Source organism: Cetorhinus maximus, chromosome 29, assembly GCF_964194155.1.
Source record: "Cetorhinus maximus chromosome 29, sCetMax3.hap1.1, whole genome shotgun sequence".
Classification (NCBI taxonomy): Eukaryota; Metazoa; Chordata; class Chondrichthyes; order Lamniformes; family Cetorhinidae; genus Cetorhinus; species Cetorhinus maximus.
The window spans coordinates 26,087,289-26,109,751 of NC_135907.1; the positions used below are offsets into that span (position 1 = coordinate 26,087,289).

General features: G+C 45.1%; 1 protein-coding gene across 1 annotated transcript in view; it reads left to right on the plus strand.

Annotated features, from left to right (window-relative positions):
- The window catches only part of LOC144669477 (circularly permutated Ras protein 1-like), a 104,276-nt gene that overhangs the window by 25,950 nt on the left and 55,863 nt on the right, over positions 1-22,463 (plus strand). The window contains exons 6-10 of the mRNA XM_078531950.1: positions 2,252-2,340; positions 7,445-7,624; positions 10,441-10,488; positions 13,213-13,302; positions 20,643-20,794. Coding sequence (XP_078388076.1) covers positions 2,252-2,340; positions 7,445-7,624; positions 10,441-10,488; positions 13,213-13,302; positions 20,643-20,794 — 559 coding nt within the window. The remainder of the gene's footprint in view (positions 1-2,251; positions 2,341-7,444; positions 7,625-10,440; positions 10,489-13,212; positions 13,303-20,642; positions 20,795-22,463) is intronic.

The window sequence follows — 22,463 nt, forward strand, 5'->3', positions numbered from 1 at the left end:
GGACCAGGCAAGGACGGCATTCGTGAACCAGATGGGTTTTTACAATCAGTCGACTTTTAATTAACACATTACTTACAATAAAGGCTAATTCCACCATCTGCCATGTCAGCATTTGAACCCAGGTCCCCAGAGCATTATCCTGGGTCTCTGCATTACTAGCCCAGTGACAATACCGCTCTGCCATCACCTCCCCACTATATAATTGCAGCAAAACTTCCTTGCTCTTATACTCCATCCACTTACAATAAAGGCTACAGCGCCAACATTTAGTAATCTCTCACTTAAAAAAAAATGCTGCTTTTCCATTTTGCATAATTTCACTTTACTAACATTATTGGAACAGAGGAACATAGGAATTAGGAGCAGGAGTCAGTCGGCCATTCGGCCCTTCGAGCCTGCTCTGCCATTTGGTAAGATCGTGGCTGATCTGATTGTGGTCTCTGTCCTATCTGCTCCCCCATAACACTTGACTCCCTTGTCTATCAAAAATCTATCCAACTCGCCCTTGAATAAATGATGAGCCAGCCTCCACTGCTTTCTGAGGAAGAGAATTCCACAGACTAACAACCCTCAAAGAAAAACGTTTTCCTCACTTCTGTCTTGAAAGGGAGACCTCTTATTTTTAAACTGTGGCCCCTAGTTCTCGTCTCCACCCCCAGCCCCCCAACAAGTGGAGACATCCCTCTATTCACCCTAACATGTCCCCTCAGGATCTTATTTGTTTCAATAAGATCATCTCCCATTCTTCTGGACTCCCATAGGTATCGTCCCAATCTGTTCAAGCTTTCTTCATTAGGCAAGACCTTCATCCCAGGAATGTGTTTAGTGAACCTTCTTTGAACTGCTCCTAATGCAATTATATCTTTTTTCAAAAAGAGACACCAAAACTGTACACAGTATTCCAGATATGGTCGCACCAAGATTCTGTACAGCTGGAGTAAATCGTCACATGCTTCATGCCAACTTATGTTACCCCGCCCATCCCCAAAGGCTCCTCGTAGCTCCCCACTCGCCTCTTGTCCACAATAACCCCTAAACCAACTTAGTGACAACTCATGTCCCATACCCACCACCCTCTCCCCTTACACCCTCCTTGCCAACTCATCCAGTATTCACCAAAGACAGACCTCAGGAGCCAAGCTGAGATGAAATAAAATGAAGTTCTAAATATTCATTACAGACTTCACTATATTAAAAAAAACTCCCATTCATGAAAGCCTATTCAATAAATTTAAATCCCTTCATTTACTTAATCTCCAAGAAAAATAACCATTTGGATTGGTAGCCCCACATTAAAGACAGCTAACCTGTTGTTAATCTATTTGAGCAGTCAACCAAATTGTGAACTTACAGCCCCCCGCTTTGATAAAGATAGGTTGTGCACAACAGCAGCAGATGCACGGGAACACCACTACCTTCAAGTTCAACTCCAAACCCCACACACTCCTGACTTGGAAGTATATAGCCATTCCTTTGCTGTCACTAGGTCAAAATCCTGGAACTCCTTTCCTGACCATGGGTGTACCTACATGGACTGCAGCAGTTCAAGAAGGCAGCTCACTACCCACTCAAGGGCAATAAATGCTGGCCTTGCCATATCCCATGAACAAATACATTTTTAAAAAGCAGTCAACTACTAATAATGCTGTAATGATAGCACTTCGGGTTATATCAAAAAACAGCAATTGAAACTGCTAGAACAGAATTTTTTCAACGGACCCAGACAGGCAGTTTTCTGCCCTAATTTTTAAAAGGCTGGCCATTTATATAACCTGACACCTGACAGTTCTACAGACCTTATCTGCCCTTCAAGAGCATTTACAACCTCTCTAAGAATTTGTAACTCCCATCTTGCTCCAGTGAAATTGGGGTCTGTTTGAACTCGACGCACAGTTCAAATTGTCCTGCTGAGTTCAGGTTTCCAACATGTTGTAGTCACACCCCTGCCCCAACCCCCGGCAAAAATAGGATCTGTGAGAAATAGTGGGGGGTGGGGGGCTCCTGGATCTGGCTCCTGTCTGTCATTTTGGAAGGTCCCAGGGTCTCCACAATGCCACAAAAATCCAGCCCCTAAAGTTTGAGGTGCTCCACTGTGAGATTAAGCTCCTGCAGAATATCGTTTATTTTTTAACCTTTGAGCTGTAATAGAAACTGCATAAAATATTTGTGTATTTGCAGTCTGAGTGAAATACATTCAGGCTTTGTTCCTTGTTGACTACAGCGTTCTAGCACTTAATGTTTTGGTTTGCAGCAAAGCCGCAGATGTGTGCTCCAGTGTACTGCCAGAATTGTTCAGCAGCTATGTCTACTTTCAGCAAGGTACAGGAATTGCACGCCATGGTGAGTAAGACAGTCTCTGCACAGGCTGCTTGAATGTGGTACGTTAAGGAAAAGGACATTTCTGCTTCTTTCAGCTGGTCACCATTAGAATCTGGGTGTGTGGATCGCCTTTGAAACATTGTAGAAATACAACTTCATAGTTCATAGTAAGAGGAATGCAATATTTTAATGCTATTTTAAGGCTTAGATGGGAAGAAACTTTTTTTTTATTACAGATTTCCAGCATCTGTTTTTGGTTTTGTGTTAGAGTGAAACAAAGGTGCTGATGGTCAAAGTGGGTAAGGTGTTTTAAAATGCATCCAGAACTGCTTCCTAGATCAGTCTGTTTCAACTACAACAAAGATTGGGTATCAGAATGCGACGAGAACAGCAGACCGGGGAGTGTTGTATGTCCCGGAGATACCTGTAATCCTGGGTGGGTTCGAAACATGAGGGATGGAACTTCGGTTGGAATCCACGTGGGGTAAGTCAGAGACAGACAGTCACTGAGGAAGGAAATATGGCTGCGAAAGTGAGTTTTGGTAAACACACTTGTCAAACACCAGGAGGGAAATGGAAAGCAATGAAGGTGAACGGGGCAAAAGAGACAAACGGAAATCCTGTTGGACAAAAGAGCAGTACTTCTTCAAGGTGGGCATTCTTGGGAGAGAGTGGCAGTGAATTAAACACTTGGATAAAAGCAAAATATTGCAGACACTGGAAACCTGAAACAAAAACAGAAAATGCTGGAAAAACTCAGCAGGTCTAACAGCATCTGTGGAGAGAAAGACAGAGTTAATGTTTTGAGTCCATATGACTCTTCTTCTTATAAAGATTGGGTATTGTTTGATTTAGTTCTGGGGAATCAACTAATGGCAAAGAACAGATGTGAGAATAGAACAATTGGGAGATAGTAACCACAGCATTGAAGGGTCAACAGGAGTAAATACAACAAAGAGTCAAAGATATAAGTAAGCTATTTTCCAGCGGGTTTTGACTGTTTGGACAGAGAGTCCGGGGTTGTTTTCTTGACTGCATTAGTTTGCAGATTTTCAGGTTGAAAATTTTGCTTTAACAGGGGGACCTGTGATGTTTGCTGTCTCCCTCCTGGGAGACAGACATCACCAACCACAGCCTTGTAACCATCAATGTATTATTAATTACTTTGTTAAGGTTTAATGGCAGTTACATTGTTAAGCAGGCGATGGGCATTTGTGCACCTATAAATGGGGATAGCTGGGGCACTGGGGGGTTGGAGTAGTGTTGACTGTGAACTAAGTCAATAAACTCTCTTCAGCAAAGAAAGCAGCTGTGTTTTAGTTTTAGCTTCACCAACTGGCGTGGATCCAGTTAACAGTAACTGACTCGAGTGGTGTGAAGTCCCAGGTTTCAACCTTCCATGGAAAATGTGGACGACCCTCAACTGTTTGTGTCTGGGCCGGGGAAGATGAATCCACTGCTCCACAAGTGGAACATGAAGAACAGCTCAAACCATGACTGTGGTCATCCAAGTCGAAGACTATCACCCACATACTAAACTCCTGCCCTGAGAGACCCATTCCCTGATGGTATCACAACCATTCACACAGCAACAACTGAAGCCATTGAATAGATTGTTAACCTCAACATTGAACTATAACTCTTTCTCCAACCATATGAATGAAGAAAATAAGTAGGCCTGGCTCAAATAATTAGGAAGAAATATTAGCAAAAACAAATTTATGGAAGTGGAAGTCTTCAAGTATGAGCTGGATAAAGTTCAAAAAATATATTCCTACATGGTAAAAAGAGGGTGTATCACGATATAGAGTTGCATGGACAAATCATGGGCCTGAACTTCCTTATAATGGAAATCAGCGTCAGATTGCTGCTCCGTGTCCAATTGCTTACCTTCATTTCTTTTGATCATATCTTACCCGACCTTCCGACTCAGGCCGGTGAGATTCAGGCAGTGCAGTACATCCCGGGGCCTAGCATTGAAGTGCTGCTGGGTCAAAGGGAAGGAGGCCCCATAATAGCAGATACTATAAAAGGAGACAGGAAGTGTTTTGTATGAACATTTAAAAATTGACCGCTTGAAACAGCTGAGAACATAGGCGAACTAGAAATGAATATAGAACAATTGTTCAAAATAACTATCGAAAGGGAATTTATTCTAATAAAATAGCAAAAGTGGAGGTGGATCAGTGTCAGGGCCCAGAGGGAATCACCAAAGCTGTTGAAATAGTTCAGAAATAAGATAGTGGAGGCTTTGGCCACAGTTTTTCAATCCTCCTGTAATATTGTGCCTTGGAACTGGAAAGTTACTGTGCCGATACTTTATTTCAAGAAGGAAGAGAAAGATCAAGCTGGGAACTTTAGACCAATTAGACTAAATTCAGTTGTGTGCTAATGGGAATTTTGATTCTCATCATGATGAGCAAGTTGAGTTTTTGGGATGGAGTTCCATATTCCCCTCTAGTTCAACTAGTCTAACTCCCATCATCTTTTGTAAAAACTGATACGAAATATTTATCTAATATCTCCCCCATACCTTCAGCCTCCACATATAGATTATATGAGTTAAAAACAAAAAGCTAAAAGCTACTGCGGATGCTGGAAATCCAAAACAAAAACAGAATTACCTGGAAAAACTCAGCAGGTCTGGCAGCATCGGCGGAGAAGAAATCAGTTAACGTTTCGAGGCTTCATGGCCCTTCGGCAGAACTGAAGCATAGTTAACTATGCTTCAGTTCTGCCGAAGGGCCATGAAGGCTCGAAACGTTAACTGATTTCTTCTCCGCCGATGCTGCCAGACCTGCTGAGTTTTTCCAGGTAATTCTGTTTTTGGTTTAGATTATATGAGTGATTTAAAAAAAAAATTCTTTCATGGGATGTGGGTGTCGCTGGCTAGGCCAGTATTAATTGCCCTTGAGAAGGACAATCTTCTCTTTAACTGATCTTATACTTTTAAATGCTTATATAAAAAAAAGTGTCTGTACCATTTCCTTTCATACCTGACTAGCTGAATTCCAGCAGCAGATAGTTGGCCTGTCCAGAGGTTGCCTGCAATCTTAAGGTAATTACGAGCAAAAGTGATGGGAGTTCAATGTGCTCAGTAGCTTGGGAAGGAGAGTAACCATGACTTAACCAGTGAAACCAATATTGGTACAGATGGGTCTAAGTTTTCCAACTCCTAATTTGGATAATGGTCACAATGCATTCTAATTACTATCCCTCGACAAGTTTGTACAAACCATTGGCAGGACCACAGTTAGAGTCTGTCAGCAGTTTCAAGCGGTCAAAATAGAAAAGATATTAATGCAATAGCAAGCATACAGTATAGATTCACTAAGATGGAAATGGGCTGGGAAACTAGTTTTGGGAGAGACTTGAGATACTTGGAGCAGAGAATATTGAGGTGATTTAATAGAAGTTCTTAAAATTATGAATAATTTTGATTAGGGTGAAGGGGGAAATGTGTTATTCCAAGAAAGATAATCAGTGACTAGGAGTCAACATTCAGTTAGATCATGGCTGATCTGGACTTGGAATCCATTTACCCACATTTGTTCCTTATCCCCTGACACCCTTCCCCAATAAAAACCTCAGTTTTGAAAATTCTAGTTGACCCCCAGATTCCGTAGCCATTTGAGAGAGCGAATTCCAAATTATACAACTCTTTGTGGGAGAAACATTTCCTGTTTTCACTCCAGCATGACTTAGCACTAATTGGGAGACAAGTCCCCTTGTTTATAATTACCCCAGAGGAAACGGTTTCTCCTTATCAAAAACAAAAACAGAATTACCTGGAAAAACTCAGCAGGTCTGGCAGCATCGGTGGAGAAGAAAAGAGTCGATGTTTCGGGTCCACACGACCCTTCAACAGAACTGAAGTATAGTTAGGAGAGGGGTGAAATATAAGCTGGTTTAAGGTGGGGGGCGGGGGGAGAGAAGTTGAGGGTGGGGTGGTTGTAGGGACAAGCCAGCAGTGATAGGAGCAGATAATCAAAAGATGTCACAGACAAAAGGATCAAAGAGGTGTTGAAGGTGGTGATATTATCTGAGAAAAGTGCTAATTAAGAATGGATGGCAGGATACTCAAGGTACAGCTCTAGTGGGGGTGGGGTGGAAAGATTGACAGGGTATTAGTTGTAGATTTAAAAATAATGGAAATAGGTAGGAAAAGAAAAATCTGTATAAATTATTGAAAACAAAAAAAAACAAAAGGGAGGGGGGAGAAACGGGGTGGGGATGGGGGGAGGGGGAGTTTAAGATCTAAAGTTGTTGAATTCAATATTCAGCCCGGAAGGCTGAAAAGTGCCCAGTCGGAAGATGAGGTGCTGTTCCTCCAGTTTGCGCCAAGCCCAACGCAAACCCACTAGAGTTGTACCTTGAGTATCCTGCCATCCATTCTTAATTAGCACTTTTCTTAGATAATATCACCACCTTCAACACCTCTTTGATCCTTTTGTCTGTGACATCTTTTGATTATCTGCTCCTATCACTGCTGGCTTGTCCCTACAACCACCCCACCCTCAACTTCTCTCCCCCTGCCCCCCACCTTAAACCAGCTTATATTTCACCCCTCTCCTAACTATACTTCAGTTCTGTTGAAGGATCGTGTGGACCTGAAATGTCAACTGTTTTCTTCTCCACCGATGCTGCCAGACCTGCTGAGTTTTTCCAGGTAATTCTGTTTTTGTTTTGGATTTCCAGCATCCCCAGTAGTTTTTTGTTTTTTTCTCCTTATCAAATCTTTTTAGACATTTTAAACATCTCTATCAAATCAGCTCACAATCTGCTAGACTCGTTTGGAGTAATTTTTTTCCAGTGTGTTATTGGAATGTTTTGCCATAGGAAACAGTCGAGGCAGAAGAAATTTCATCTTTTAAGGAAATATTAAATTTTCAATGCAGAGGAAGGTACAAGATTGGGAAAGTATGGACTAGCGGGATTACTTGTGGATTGCTTGAGTCAAGGGCCAGCACAGATCTGATGTGATAGGTGGCCATTCTCCTTTCTTTACACTTCTATGGTTTTAATGATTAATGTTGCCTCATTTATTCAAACACTGATTTTTCTTTTTAAGACACCTATCTCATCCTCCTCAGTAGCAGCTGACAAAAATTCCATTTTCCCTCAGGTTTGGACATGTGAATTTTGCAACAAAAATAACAGTCTGGATTATCGTTCCAATGAAGGCAAACTTGGAGATGATCAGATTTACATCCACATCCCTAACCCCATGAGCTCTGCAGATATCAATGATTCACTGGTCGTGTTCTGTGTTGACATCTCTGGCAGTATGAGTGTTACATTTGAGGTAATTGGACTGAGAGCCTGAATGTGCAGTGAGAGGAGAGATTTTACATTTATTGTGGTAATATTGGTGGGTGATGTAGTACATTTGCATGATTGATGCTTTTACACTGTGGCGATAGCCTTTAAGCTCACACCACCAAGTGGTGATATATCTTTAAGCTCACACCACCAAGTGGTTATAGCCTTTAAGCTCACATCACCAAGTGGTTATAGCCTTTAAGCTCACACCACCAAGTGGTTATAGCCTTTAAGCTCACACCACCAAGTGGTTATAGCCTTTAAGCTCACACCACCAAGTGGTGATAGCCTTAGCACACACCACCAAGTTTTTTCACATCACATCACCAAGTTTTTTCATCAAAATTGTTAAATTTCCTTCTATTGGCAGTATCATTCTTCCTTTCCAATACAGAATAACTTTGTGTTAGGTGTGCAGGATGATGTAGTGTAATTTAAACAACCATAAGAGTATTCAAGACTCATGTCTTAACATAGGAGTAGTGTATGACACTAGTGCCTGTAAGCCCTCTTATACAGTCCCTCTGCTACATGTTTATTTGCTTGGAATAGAGACTTACGGCCGAATTTTACATCCCCTTGCCAGCATGTTTGTAGGTGGGGGCATGGCCATAAAATTTAAATCTTATCACCTTCCCATTGGGCTCCCGCCTGCCTCGAACTCTCAGCAAGTTTATGCTGGGATGGGCGAGACCTTGGTTGACCAACCTGCCCTTGCCCCAGTTGAGGCCTTTCATTGGCCAATTATTGACCCCTTAAGGGCCACTTCCCATCCAGCCTCAATTGTCAGGCTAGCGGGAAGGAGATCAGGGGTGGGGGAAGCCTGGAAAGTGGTCCTGCTAAGTCCTTGGGCAGGAAGTGGTGTGGTGGGAGGGTGAGGTGCCCCTATCAGCAGCCTCCATTTTTCATTGGGCACATCCTGTAGAAGAACTGACCCCCTACAGGTCCTCCCTCTCCTCTGGTCACTCCACCAACACTCCATCCCTCTCTCTGACCACTCCCCTGAGCCTCACCTCTCCAGCCTGCCCTGATACCCTCAAACCTTACCTGGGCCTGGACTCCCAGGACTTGAGCTCTGGGGCTGCTTGCAGTCCCATTCCTGACCACTGCAGCCTCTGGTGGTGCAGGGGCTAGAGAGCTGTTGGCCAATCAGATTGGTTGTCAGCTCCCTGAAGCGGGGCTCCCTCGCGGTGGGAGGGGGGAAGCGGGGCTCCCTGGCGGTGGGAGGGGGAGGCGGGGCTCCCTGGCGGTGGGGGGAGGAGGCGGGGATCCCTGGCGGTGGGAGGGAGGAGGCGGGGCTCCCTCGCGGTGGGAGGGAGGAGGCGGGGCTCCCTCGCGGTGGGAGGGAGGAGGCGGGGCTCCCTCGCGGTGAGAGGGAGGAGGCGGGGCTCCCTCGCGGTGGGAGGGGGAGGCGGGGCTCCCTCGCGGTGGGAGGGAGGAGGCGGGGCTCCCTCGCGGTGGGAGGGAGGAGGCGGGGCTCCCTCGCGGTGGGAGGGGGAGGCGGGGCTCCCTCGCGGTGGGAGGGAGGAGGCGGGGCTCCCTGGCGGCGGGGGGAGGAGGCGGGGCTCCCTGGCGGTGGGAGGGAGGAGGCGGGGCTCCCTGGCGGTGGGAGGGAGGAGGCGGGGCTCCCTGGCGGTGGGAGGGAGGAGGCGGGGCTCCCTCGCGGTGGGAGGGAGGAGGCGGGGCTCCCTCGCGGTGGGAGGGAGGAGGCGGGGCTCCCTCGCGGTGGGAGGGAGGAGGCGGGGCTCCCTCGCGGTGGGAGGGAGGAGGCGGGGCTCCCTCGCGGTGGGAGGGGGGAGGCGGGGCTCCCTCGCGGTGGGAGGGAGGAGGCGGGGCTCCCTGGCGGCGGGAGGGAGGAGGCGGGGCTCCCTGGCGGTGGGAGGGGGAGGCGGGGCTCCCTGGCGGTGGGAGGGGGAGGCGGGGCTCCCTGGCGGTGGGAGGGAGGAGGCGGGGCTCCATCTGTACCAATCTAGGGTCAGCCATTATGACTAAACTGTTAGAAACAGACAGAAGCTCATCAAGATTGGAAAAATAATTAAAAGCAGCAACAACCTCCTCATGGGGATCACAGGCCAAGACCCTAAGGACCCTCCTCTTGCCATCACCTGCAGATAACTGCCCATCAATATGGTTCCAATCTGCCCACGGTAAATTTATCGATGTGTGACTCAACTCAACCATATACATCATCACAGGGACTCGTCGACCATCTCGCCCCCCCCGGCCCACAGTCCTGAGCTAAACTGGCCCCACCTCATACTTGATCCCGAGATGAGCTGCTGACACACTCTCCTCCCCATCACCAAGATCATCTATTTTCCCTGTTGTTACATTACCTGGCTCTGGCCTACTTCAGCTCATCTGCTGCTCAATTCTTCATCCATACCTTTGTTATCTTCAGATCTGACTGGTCTTCAGACTAGTGTTTTCCTATTTGTCTACCTCCTTCGATCAGAGAAATAGACAGCACAGAAGGAGCTTGTTGTCTCTGTTCTGGCTCTTTGAAAGAGTTGTCATGGTTTGGGCTCATCCCAGATGTTCGTTTACAAACCTACAGGTCCCTCATCCTCAAGCACCTGCTCAGCTCCCTTCTCAAATTATTTGTGCCCCCCTCAACCCAGGATGATATTACCCTGCGACCCAGGTTGGTGGTAGCTCTGACCATGGGTTATGTTACTACATATCAAAAGGACGTTAGGATGTACTGAGGTTATGAAAGATAGAATAGAAACGTTGGTGGTTCTTGTTTCTAATTCTTTCCAGAAATATGTTTTAATTTTGTGACTGATTTGGTTGCAGATGAATAGAAGCAGCAGCTGCAAATCCCTCTACATGTCCCGCCTACAGGTATGAAACATTCAAACATTTAAACTCGAACACAATGCAGAATAAATCTCACAATGCTGCCATTGTCATCAAAGTGTCTGGACAGGATGTCAGAGAGGCTGCTGACTGGGATCACGGAGATACTGGCTTTGATGCTTTACTATTTACAACCAAATGACTGGAGATAATTGCCACCTGAAATGCAGTTTGCTGTTTTCCCATGGTCAGAACAGTCCTCCAGCGCTATTGGTGTACATTTGGACACAGCTTGGGGAGTAAAATATTCAGTGCCAGAAAACTTAAAGGAATGTAGAGAGTAAAAGGGGAGTATCCAAGTAGGCAAATAAAATCATCACAATCATTGAAGGAGCTTAGAAGATATTTTAACCAACTGGCAGACTTTGCTAAGACTGAAGCAGGGAGAGTTCACAAGTTAAAAGAACATGAAGTGAAATGAAACACAAAGTGCAGACTGGAGCCTGCAGGGGAGTGAGAGGTGGGTCCAGCTCCTGCCCTATGGCTGCTGCAGGAAGTGGTGCGGCTTGGGGTAGCGTGTCACACGGGGTAATGTGCTGCACGGGGTACCGTGTCACACGGGGTAGCGTGTCGCACGGGGTAATGTGCTGCACGGGGTAGCGTGTCACACGGGGTAGCGTGTCACACGGGGTAGCGTGTCGCACGGGTTAGCGTGTCACACGGGGTAGCGTGCCGCATGGGGTAGCGTGTCACACGGGGTAGCGTGCTGCATGGGGTAGCGTGTCACATGGGGTAGCGTGCTGCATGGGGTAGCGTGTCACACGGGGTAGCGTGTCACACGGGGTAGCGTGTCACACGGGGTAGCGTGCTGCATGGGGTAGCGTGCCGCATGGGGTAGCGTGTTGCTTGGGGTAATGTGCTGCACAGGGTAGCGTGTCACACGGGGTAGCGTGCTGCATGGGGTAGCGTGTCACACGGAGTAGCGTGCTGCACGGGGTAATGTGCTGCATGGGGTAATGTGCTGCACGGGGTAATGTGCTGCACGGGGTAATGTGCTGCACGGGGTAATGTGCTGCACGGGGTAATGTGCTGCACGGGGTAATGTGCTGCACGGGGTAATGTGCTGCACGGGGTAATGTGCTGCATGGGGTAGCGTGTTCTCCCAATTTTGCACTAGCCCCCACATGTTAGTAAGAAGGACTTTGCAGGGTCGACAGGGCTGTGTTTGCCGTTGTCGTTTCCAGTGCCTAGGTCAATGCTGGGTGGTCCGTCCAGTTTCATTCCTTATTGACTTTTTAGTGGTTTGATATAACTGAGTGACCTGCTCGGCCATTTCAGAGTCACCCACATTGCTGTGGGTCTGGAGTCCCCAGACCAGGTAAGGACGGCAGATTTCCTTCTCTAAAGGACATTAGTGAACCAGACGGGTTTTTACAACAATCGACAATGGTTTCATGGTCATCATTTAGACTTTTAATTCCAGAATTTTATTGGATTCAAATTTCACCATCTGCTGTGGTGGGATACGAACCCTGGTCCTCAGAGCATTACCCTGGGTCTCTAGATTACTAGTCCAGTGACAAAACCACTGCGCCACTGCCTTTGTCTTCGGGTCTTTGGGTCTTGTTATATTTTTTGAAATATTTGGCTGATGAAAGCATAACCTAGTTCAATGGGAATTGTATTTTCACTTACAAGAATGACTGCTGATGCTGAACTGAATGAGCATATCTAGCATCGAAATCTCCTGTTATAATGGCCAAGGTATCTCAGTATGCCTTTTTTAGCATTTTAAGCAGAGAATGGAGAAAAGGGAAGTTTTTTTGTGTGAACAAAACAAGCTGGGCTCTGAGAATCAGACCATGAGAGCAGGGAGCATATTCTTTGACACCATAAAACATAGTGAAAAGTTACATTGAGACAAGGCAGTCAGAACTATGAAAGTCTGCAAGATCACTTGGCCTATGCATGTCAGGTTGTATAGCTTGTAGAACAAAGATAAAGGCCAAAAAGTTAGAAGCAAGGTAAACTCCTTACATGACCTCAGCACAATACCCACACAAACATGTAGCTGCAGCCCAAAGTAGCCAAACAATTCAAGTATGGAATAAAAACAGCAAAGCCTGGAAAAACTCTGCAGATCTGCCAGTATCTATGGAGAGAGGAACAGAGTTAAAGTTTCAAGTCAGTATGACTCTCCTTCAGAGCTGGTTTAAGTGTGGGATGTTTTTCCCCTTAAAGTGCGAATGCTCTCTGGGTAGTTGGAATCCATTCACTGTAACAGTAACACTTAAACCGTCACAAGCCTGCTCAACTTGAATGTTGAAGAAAACAGATTGTGTTAGTTTCTCACCATTTAATGTAATACTATGGAAGAGTTATATCAAAACACTACTGTTATTAGTTAATGTATGTTAAAGTTTGTTGTTTAAAAGCACCTGGGTCTGAATCTGAGTGCAAGTTATTATTGCAGGATTAACACCCTTTTGTTGTAATGGTAATGACAGGATTTGGCTAACAATGCAAAATGCATCCACAATCTAATTAAATATTTAAAAATAATTTTGCACATCTTGCCTGGCCAAATGTGCAGTGATGGCTGACCTTAGCCAGATGGGTCGGTTTAAAACTTGCTGAGAAACATCACTGAGAATTACAGAACTGACAGGAAATTGCCTCAAGCAAAAAAATATATGTTTTCCACAGAAATGGCCACGTTAAACTTGAAACGAGCCACTCTCTCCTAATCCGTTTGGTTGCTTTTTACAGGCTGTACAAGAAGCTGTAAGCCAGTCACTCGACTATCTTTTCCAAACATCACCCCGGACAAGAGTCGCCTTGGTTACCTTCAACAATGAGGTAGATGAGGAGAACCTCACTGTGACACTGGGAGCTGCAAAGACGTCCCTCCACCTGGGAGATATATCCTCCATATATTCCCATGTGCACTCGTGCTGTGGTCAGGATATGGGTGTTCATGTATTCCCGCGCTTTGTTGAAGTATGCTGGTCATCACGCCACACCTAAGGGGATTCTGAAAACTGCTGCCCCTTTTGTAAAGGATTTGTCAAATGTATAATAATTAATTAGGAACTCAGAAATTATGAAGTGTCTATTCACCCCTCAGATCTATTCCACCATTCAATGAGATTACACCTGATCATACTTCATTGACCTGCCTTTTTTCTATAGCCTTTGATAATCTTCTAAGAGTAATCTATGGAACTCAGTCTGGGAAATTTCAATTGACCCATCATCCACAGCCTTTTGGGGAAGTGAGTGAGTAAACATTTGGCAGCTGGAGTTTAATATGGGAAATTGTGAGGTTATTTACTTTGGTCGGAAGAAGAGAAAAGCAAAATATTATTTAAATAGAGACTTCAGAATTCTACAGTACAGAGGGATCTAGGTCTCCTCATACATCAATCACAAAACTTTAGCATGCAGGGACAGCAGTTAATTAAGGAGACAAATAGGATATTTTTATTCATTCATGGGATTTGGCCATTGCTGCCTAAGCCATTTATTGCATATCCCTTCAGAATGTTGGGTGAGCTGCCTTCCTGAGCCGCTGCAGTCCGTGTGGTGTAGGTACACCCACAGTGCTGTTAGGAAGGGAATTCCAGGATTTGATCCAGTGACAGTGAAGGAACGGTGATATATTTCCAAGTCAGGATGGTGAGTGATTTGGAGGGGAAACTCCAGGTGGTGGTGTTCCCATCTATCTGCTCTCCTTGTCCTTCAAGATGGTAGCGGTCGTGGGTTTGGAAGGTGCTGTTGAAGGAGCGTTGATGAGTTCCTGCAGTGCATCTTGTAGATGGTACACACTGCTGCTACTGTGCATCGGTGGTGGAGGGAGTGAATGTTTGTGGATGGGATGCCGATCAAGCGGCTGCTTTGTCCTGGATGGTGTTGAGCTTTTTGAGTGTTGTTGGAGCTGCACTCATCCAGGCAAGTGGGGAGTATTCAGTGGTGGCAAGGACAGGTTGAAAGCTGGGTATCCTGTGGTGAATGACTCAATTACTGACTCCCCAAAGCCTTTCCATCATTTACAAGGCCCAGGTCAGCATGTGATGGAATACTGGATAAGCACAGCTCTAACATCACTCTCAAAGTTCAGCATAATCCAGGTCACCTTATTTAGGGAAGGATGCAAATGCACTAGAAGCAACTAGAAAAGGCTTACTAGACTAATATCAGGAATGGGTGGGTTGTCTTATGAGGAAAGGATGGACAGGCTAGGCTTGGAGTTTAGATGAGTTAAACTCCACTGGAGTTTAGATGAATTAAAGGTGACTTGATTGAAACCTTTAAGATCCTGAGGGGTCTTGATAGGGCGGATGTGGAGAGGATGTTCCCTCCTGTGGGAGAATCTAGTACTCGGGGCCACTGTATAAAAATAAGGGGTCGCTCATTTAAGACAGAGATGAGGAGAAATGTTTTCTTTCAGAGGGTCATGAGTCTTTGGAACTCTCTTCCTCAAAAGGCTGTGGATACTTTGAATATCTTTGAATATTTTTAAGGCAGAGGTAGATAGATTCTTGATAAGCAAGGGGGTGAATGGTTATTGGGGGTAGGCGGGAGGTTACAATTAGATCAGACATGATCTTGTTGAATATTAAACCTGGAACAACTCCACTAAAGCAGCATTGTGGGAGGTACCTTCATCACAAAGAATGCAGGTGTTCGTCCAATAAATGAATAAATAAAAAGTAAGAGTTGTCAATCAAGCAATGTTTTCCCTGAAGCTGAGAGCCCAGGCATCCATTAGACCATTGAAACAGCTGCAGCCCAGGGAAAACATTGCCTGATTGACAGCTCTTGTTCTCTGATCCATTCTTTCAATTACAAAGTGTTTATTTACACAAAATAGAGGTTTCAAGTGCTTGCAGTTTCTGCTACTGATACTTTAAAGAGACTGGACGATTGACACTTTTATACGGCTATAATGAAAGGAGGTCTGTTTATAAGAAAGTGGAAAGTTATGAATAACATTTTTTAAAGCCCTTTCACCCATCCTACTTTTACTATAACGTTCATTGATTCTGCACAGAGTGTATAGTGGGTGAATTGGCATGCAAGTGCCATAGCTTGGCATGGAGGGTATGAGGGGCAATGGCAGGATGGGTGGAGGGGCATAGCTTGGCATGGAGGGTATGAGGGGCAATGGCAGGATGGGTGGAGGGGCATAGCTTGACATGGAGAGTATGAGGTTTTGGGGGTGCATAACAGGCATGAGGAGGCATGGGTTTGATTGGATGGGCCATGGGGAGTGTGTAGAGAGTGACGGCTAGTGGTCTGTTCTTTGTTTTGCTGTCATTGTTATAACCTGGATGAAGCCCTAGAGCACCAAGGTGGGTCTTGGCAACAGCCCACTTCAGCTCCCAGCAGCTCCTCTGGTTGCCTATGAACACTTTCCAGGGGCAGTAGTTGTTAGCACCTGACCCCTCCCCCCGGAATGAAAACCATGTCTTTTCCTGCATTTTTTGCCTAAGGGGGACACATCGAGCTGGGAAATTTCCTGACTTCTGCTCCCAACCTCAGAGACGTAAGTCCACCTCACTGTTCCCAATCCTGTGCGTTACATTTTAGGAAGGACATGGAGACTTTGGAGAGGTTGCAGAGGAGATTTAGTAGATTAGTTCATGTATTCATTCACAGTATTTGGGCATTGCTGACCAGGCCAGCATTTATTGCCCACTCCCAATTACTTTTGAGAAGGTGGTGGTGAGCTGCCTTCCTGACCCGCTGCAGTCCATGTGGTGTAGGTACACCCGCAGTGCTGTTAGGGAGGGTGTTCCAGGATTTTGACCCAGCGACAGTGAAGGAATGGCGATATATTTCCAAATCAGGATGGTGAGTGACTTGGAGGGGAACTTCCAGGTGGTGGTGTTCCCATCTATCTGTGTTGCCCTTGTCCTTCTAAATGTGGTTGGGAAGCTGTTGTCTAAGGAGCCTTGATGAGTTCCTGCAGTTCATCTTGTAGATGGTACACACTGCTGCTACTGTGCGTTGGTGGCGGAGGGAGTGAATGTTTGTGGATGTGGTGCCAATCAAGCTTCTTGTTTGTGGGAGCTGCACTCATCCAGACAAGTGGGGAGTATTTCATCACACTCCTGACTTGTGCCTTGTTGATGGTGGACAGGCTTTGGGGAGTCAGGAGATGAATTACTCGCTACAGAATTCCTAGCCTTTGACCTGCTCTTGTAACTCTTGTAGTTATATGGCTGGTCAAGTTCAGTTTCTGGTCAATGGTAATCCCCCCCCAATGTTGCTAGTGGGGGATTCAGCGATGGTAATGCCATTGAATGTCAAGGGGCGATGGTTGGATTCTCTCTTGTTGGAGATGGTCATTGCCTGACACTTGTGTGGCGTGAATGTTACTTGCCACTTGTCAGCCCAAGCCTGGATATTGTCCAGGTCTTGCTGCATTTGGACATGGGCTGCTTCAGTATCTGAGGAGTCGTGAATGGTGCTGACCATTGTGCAATCATCAGCGAACATCCCCACTTCTGACCTTATGATGGAAGGAAGGTCATTGATGAAACAGTTGGGCCTAGGACACTACCCTGAGGAAACTCTGCAGTGATGTCCTGGAGCTGAAATGACTGACCTCCAACAATCATCTTCCTGTGTGCTGGGTATGACTCCAACCAGTGGAGAGCTTTCCCCCTGATTCCCGTTGACTCCAGTTTTATTCGGGCTCCTTGATGCCACACTCGGTCAAATGCTGCCTTGATGTCAAGGGCAGTCACTCTCACCTCACCTCGGGAGTTCAGCTCTTTAGTCCATGCTTGAACCAAGGCTGTAATGAGGTCAGGAGCTGGGCCCCCCCTAGTGGAACCCAAACTGAGCATCAGTGAACTGATGATTGCTAAGCAAGTGCCTCTTGATAGAACAGTTGCTGACCTTTTCCATCATTTTACTGATGATTGTGAGTAGACTAATGGGGCGGTTATTGGCTAGATTGGATTTGTCCTGCTTTTTGTGTACAGGACATACCTGGGAAATTTTCCACATAGTCAGGTAGATGCCAGTGCTGTAGCTGTACTGGAACAGCTTGGCTAGGGGCACGGCAAATTCTGGAGCACAAGCCTTCAGTAATATTGGCGGAATATTGCCAGGCCCATAGCCTTTGCAGTACCCAGTGCCTTCAGCCGTTTCTTGATATCATGTGTAGTGAATCGAATTGGCTGAAGACTGACATCTGTGATGTTGGGGACTTCCGAGGAGGCCGAGATGGATCATCCACTCAGCACTCCTGGCTGAAGATTGTTGCAAGTGCTTCAGCCTTATCTGTTGCACTGATGTGCTGGGCTCCTCCATCATTGAGGATGGCATGGAAGGTATGAGGAGTCATGTGAGGGTGGGTGGAGGGGCATAGCTTGGCATGGAGGGTATGCGGGTCCATGGGAGTGGGTGGGGGGACAAAGCTGGGCATCAGGGCATTGGAACTTTCAAAAAGTTCCCTTATCCAGATTATGGTTCAAGACAGCTCTGAGGTGCCATGAACATGAGAGTTTTAAAACCTGGTCTGACGACATGAACATTGCAGAGAGCTAAGTAATGTCTATTGCCGCTATAGAGCCAGCCAGGTCAGAGTGCAGGGTGTGGCCTTGTCACCTGCACCATCCCATACCCTAATGTGTGAAAATCTGGATTGGGGTTGGGAATCCCTGAATTGAGTATCAGCCGCTATTTTATACCTCTACAGAGTTTTTTTATTCATTCATGGGATGTGGGCTTTGCTGGCTGGGCCAGCATTTATTACCCATCCCTAGTTACCCTTGAGAAGGTGGTGGTGAGCTGCCTTCTTGAGCCGCTGCAGTCCCTGTGGTATCGGTACACCCACAGTGCTGTTAGGGAGTCTCACCAACTCCATGAAAATCCAGCCCAATTTTTCAGCTTTGGCTGAACTAGTTTCATAAAGGTTTAGCATAATTTCCTGACTTATGCACTCTATATTTATAAAGCCCAGAATCCAATATGCCTTATTAACGGCTTTGTTCATATATTCTGCCAGCTTCAAAGTTTTGTCGATGAATATCCTCAGGTTCCTGTGCTCTTCACTCCATTTTAAAATTGTACTATATTAACCGATATTGTCTCTTCATGCTTTGCACCATTTTCTTGCGTTGAATTTCCTCTGCTATGTGTGTGCCCATTCCACTTCTGTCTCTGTTCTCTGCTGTTGATTACTTTCTTTCTCACTGTCTATTACACTTCCAAGTTTTATGTCATCTGCAGATTTGAAAAATATAGAAACATAGAAACGTAGAAACTAGGAGCAGGAGTAGGCCATTTGGCCCTTCGAGCCTGCTCCACCATTCATTATGGTCATGGCTGATCATCCAACTCAATAGCCTGTTCCCGCATTCTCCCCATACTCTTGGATCCCTTTCGCCCCAAGAGCTAAATCTAACTCCTTCTTGAAAACATACAATGTTTTGGCCTCAACTACTTTCTGTGGTAATGAATTCCACAGGCTCATCACTCTCTGGGTGAAGAAATTTCTCCTCATCTCAGTCCTAAATGGTATACCCCATATCCTCAGACTGTGAACCCTGGTTCTGGACTCCCCCACCATCGGGAACATCCTTCCTGCATCTGCCCTGTCTAGTCCTGTTCGAATTTTATAGGTTTCTATGAGACCCCTCCTCATTCTTCTGAACTCCAGCGAAGATAATCCTAACCGTCTCAATCGCTCCTCATATGTCAGTCCCGCCATCCCAGGAATCAGTCTAGTAAACCTTCGCTGTACTCCCTTCAAGTACATCCTTCCTCAGACAAGGAGACTAAAACTGCACACAATATTCCAGGTGTGGTCTCACCAAGGCCCTGTACAATTGCAGCAAGACATCTCTGTTCCTGTACTCGAATCCTCGGGCTATGAAGGCCAACATACCATTTGCCTTCTTTACCGCCTGCTGCACCTGCATGCTTACCTTCAGTGATTGGTGTACGAGGACACCCAGGTCTCGTTGTATATTCCCCTCTCTCAATTTATAGCCATTCAGATAATAATCTGCCTTCCTGTTTTTGCTACCAAAATGGATAACCTCACATTTATCCACATTATACTGCATCTGTCATGCTGTAGCCCCAAGTCCAAGTCATTAACACACATCATAAGCAACAATGATCTCAGTACTGATCCCTGTGGAACACTATTGTGCATCTCTCTCCAGTCCAAAAAAACACAGCTACGTTTTCTATCCCTTGCCCTATTCTGTATCTATGTGCTACTGTTCCTTTTATTTCTTGGGATTCAATTTTGCTAACAGACCAAAATTGTGGCACTTTATTAAATGCCTATTGAAAACCTATATACACAGTGTCAACTGCACTGACCTCATCCACCCTCTGTTACCTCATCAATAAACTCAAGTTCATCAAAAACAATTTTCCCTTTATAAATTCATGCTGGTTTTCCTTTGTTAGTCTATGCTTGTCCAAGTGCTGTTAATTATCTCCTGGGTTACTGTTTCCAAAAGCTTCTCCACCCCTCTGACATTAAACTGACTGGCCAGCAATTGCCATGTCTACCCTTCCCTACTTTTTTGAATAAGAGATTAACTTTTGTAATCCTGCAGTCTTTTAGCATTACCCCTAAATTAGTGACTATCTATCACCTTTGCTCCTTTCCCTAATCCTTGGCCTCCTTTTTCTATCCTATTCTGTGATCTCTGGCCTGAACCCCACCTACGTAATGGTGGGCTGCTGGGGGTTTGCTGGGCTCTATTATAATGAGGGCTAAGAGCCAATATCGGGGATGCATCAGGCGTAACCATTCTGATATGGAGCCCTATCAAATCCCCAGGCCATCGCTTTTTAGGGTTGTGTATTGGTTTGGTTTGTATTGGTATTGTATTTGGTTTTATATGTACTTATTTGAATACATCCAGCAGTTTTTGGTTCATCCATAAACACCTACGCCCAGGTTACTGCATCAATTACTTTCTCACCCTATTGAAGTTTGCCAGACTTAATTTTAATCTAATTAAAATTACAACTGTGTTAAAACTTTCCTAAATAAAAACAGAAAATGCTGGAAAAGCTCAGCAGGTCTGGCAGCGTCTGTGGAGAGAGGAACAGAGTTAATGTTCCAAGTCCACATGACTCTTCTGTTTTTATTTCAGATTTCCAATATCCACAGAATTTTACTTTTAGAACTTTCCTAAACTTGTTTGGTTTCACAGGTAACAATCTATGGAGACGGACTGACTGCCCCACGGACTCTGCGTGACTTTGAGTTAATTGATCAAAATTACTTGAAAACGCTGGGTGTTCAGGAGGCACTACCGCATTGTATTTTGGAGAGTAGGAATGCCTTACATCACCACATAAGCCTGTGAGTAACTTCCTCATAAGGATTATATCTGTGTTCTGGTAGAACTGAAAAAAAACATGAATGTTGGAAATAATTGAACAGAAAACACCCGAAATTTGTTTCATGTTTAATGTATCAGGTGGAACCCAATTCTGGTGAAAAGTTCAAACAAAGTAACCTCTCTTTCTCTTCATCTCTTTTTTTGTTTTCTTTCTCCAACTGTCTCTTTCTTTCACTATTTTTAAGGCAGAGCTAGATAGATTCTTGATTAACAAGGGGGTGAAAGGTTATCGGCAGGAGGTTACAATCAGAGAGCCGTGATGTTGGATGGTGGAACAGGCTTGAAGGGCTGAGTGGCTGACTCTTGCTCCTAACTTATATGTTCATATGTAATATGTCTATTATTTCACTGTCCTTGCAAGGTAGAAACTCTAATGGGAAATACTCGTTGGCAGGGTAACAATAGACACAGAGTAATCCAATTAGTAGGATATATGGTGGAAACTTGCTTGCTGAATCTCTAACAAGAAGGCAGAATCTCATCAATTTATTTAGAATCACATGAATTAATTCCTTTGCTTTCTACCCGAGAGCACTGGCAGCATTGTTGGTTCATATGAAATGGCTACTGGAGCAAGAGATGGCCAAGCCTTTGTAAGTTAGATTTTTAAAGATGAGTGCCAGGGACCCCCACCTTATCTGATTTTGTGTCATAACTTCAGCAGAAATGTGTAATTCCTGGAGAAATGGTCATGATTTCTCTGAGATTTCTGCCAAATGTCCAGGAAACTTATAGAATATATAATTAGGCCATCAGTTCTTGAGAGGTTTTTATATTAACTTATATGAGACATTTATTAATTTACATAAGTTAAACTTATACACATGGCTACAAATTACTACCATCATAACTTTTAACAAATTCCCAAATTAATCTCCATTAAGGCAACAGCAACCCATAGACTTTAACCAGGCACCAGGCAAAGCATTTTCAGATCACAGATTCAAAATGAGGTTCCTTTCACTTTGGTTCCTTTGCAAACTCAGTGATAGGCTTACAGGCTTTGATCTTACATTGCCCCTGCCCTGCACACACACAACTGCTATCGGTTATACCCAGCACATCACGTTGAATGTAAATTCTCATTGTATCACCAGCCCTTTCGAACTCCACCTCTTCTAACAATAAAACCCCTTTCATAGTACCAATTTTATCAGTAATATTATCTTGGTCTCTGCTGGCCAGGTGCCAAATTTCACCCCCTTCTTGAATGCTGTATTCAACAAAATGCAAATGCTCTCTACCTCTCTTACATCTCAAAACTAGTACACAAAGCACCCAAACTAACTGGCTTTAATCCAATTAAGGCACACCCACAGACTAACCCTCTGTTTAAAAAAGAATTCCAATAATATTATATACATTAATAGCTTCATGATGATCTATGCCCGTCTTTCCCATGCGTTCATGTTTGAATCATTCCATTCCAGTTCCACCCCTGTTGGATCACTGTAACAACCTTAACCAGTTACAAATGAATCCTCTATTGGTCACTGTTCCTCCTAGCCCTCCTCAATCGCTTTGTAGCTATTAGAATGGTCTACCTTCCATCTGTACCCCAGTAAAAGTCAGGGTCTATGGAACTGAGCCAAATGAGAACCTATGCCTGAAGAGCCAGTACCCCAGCGA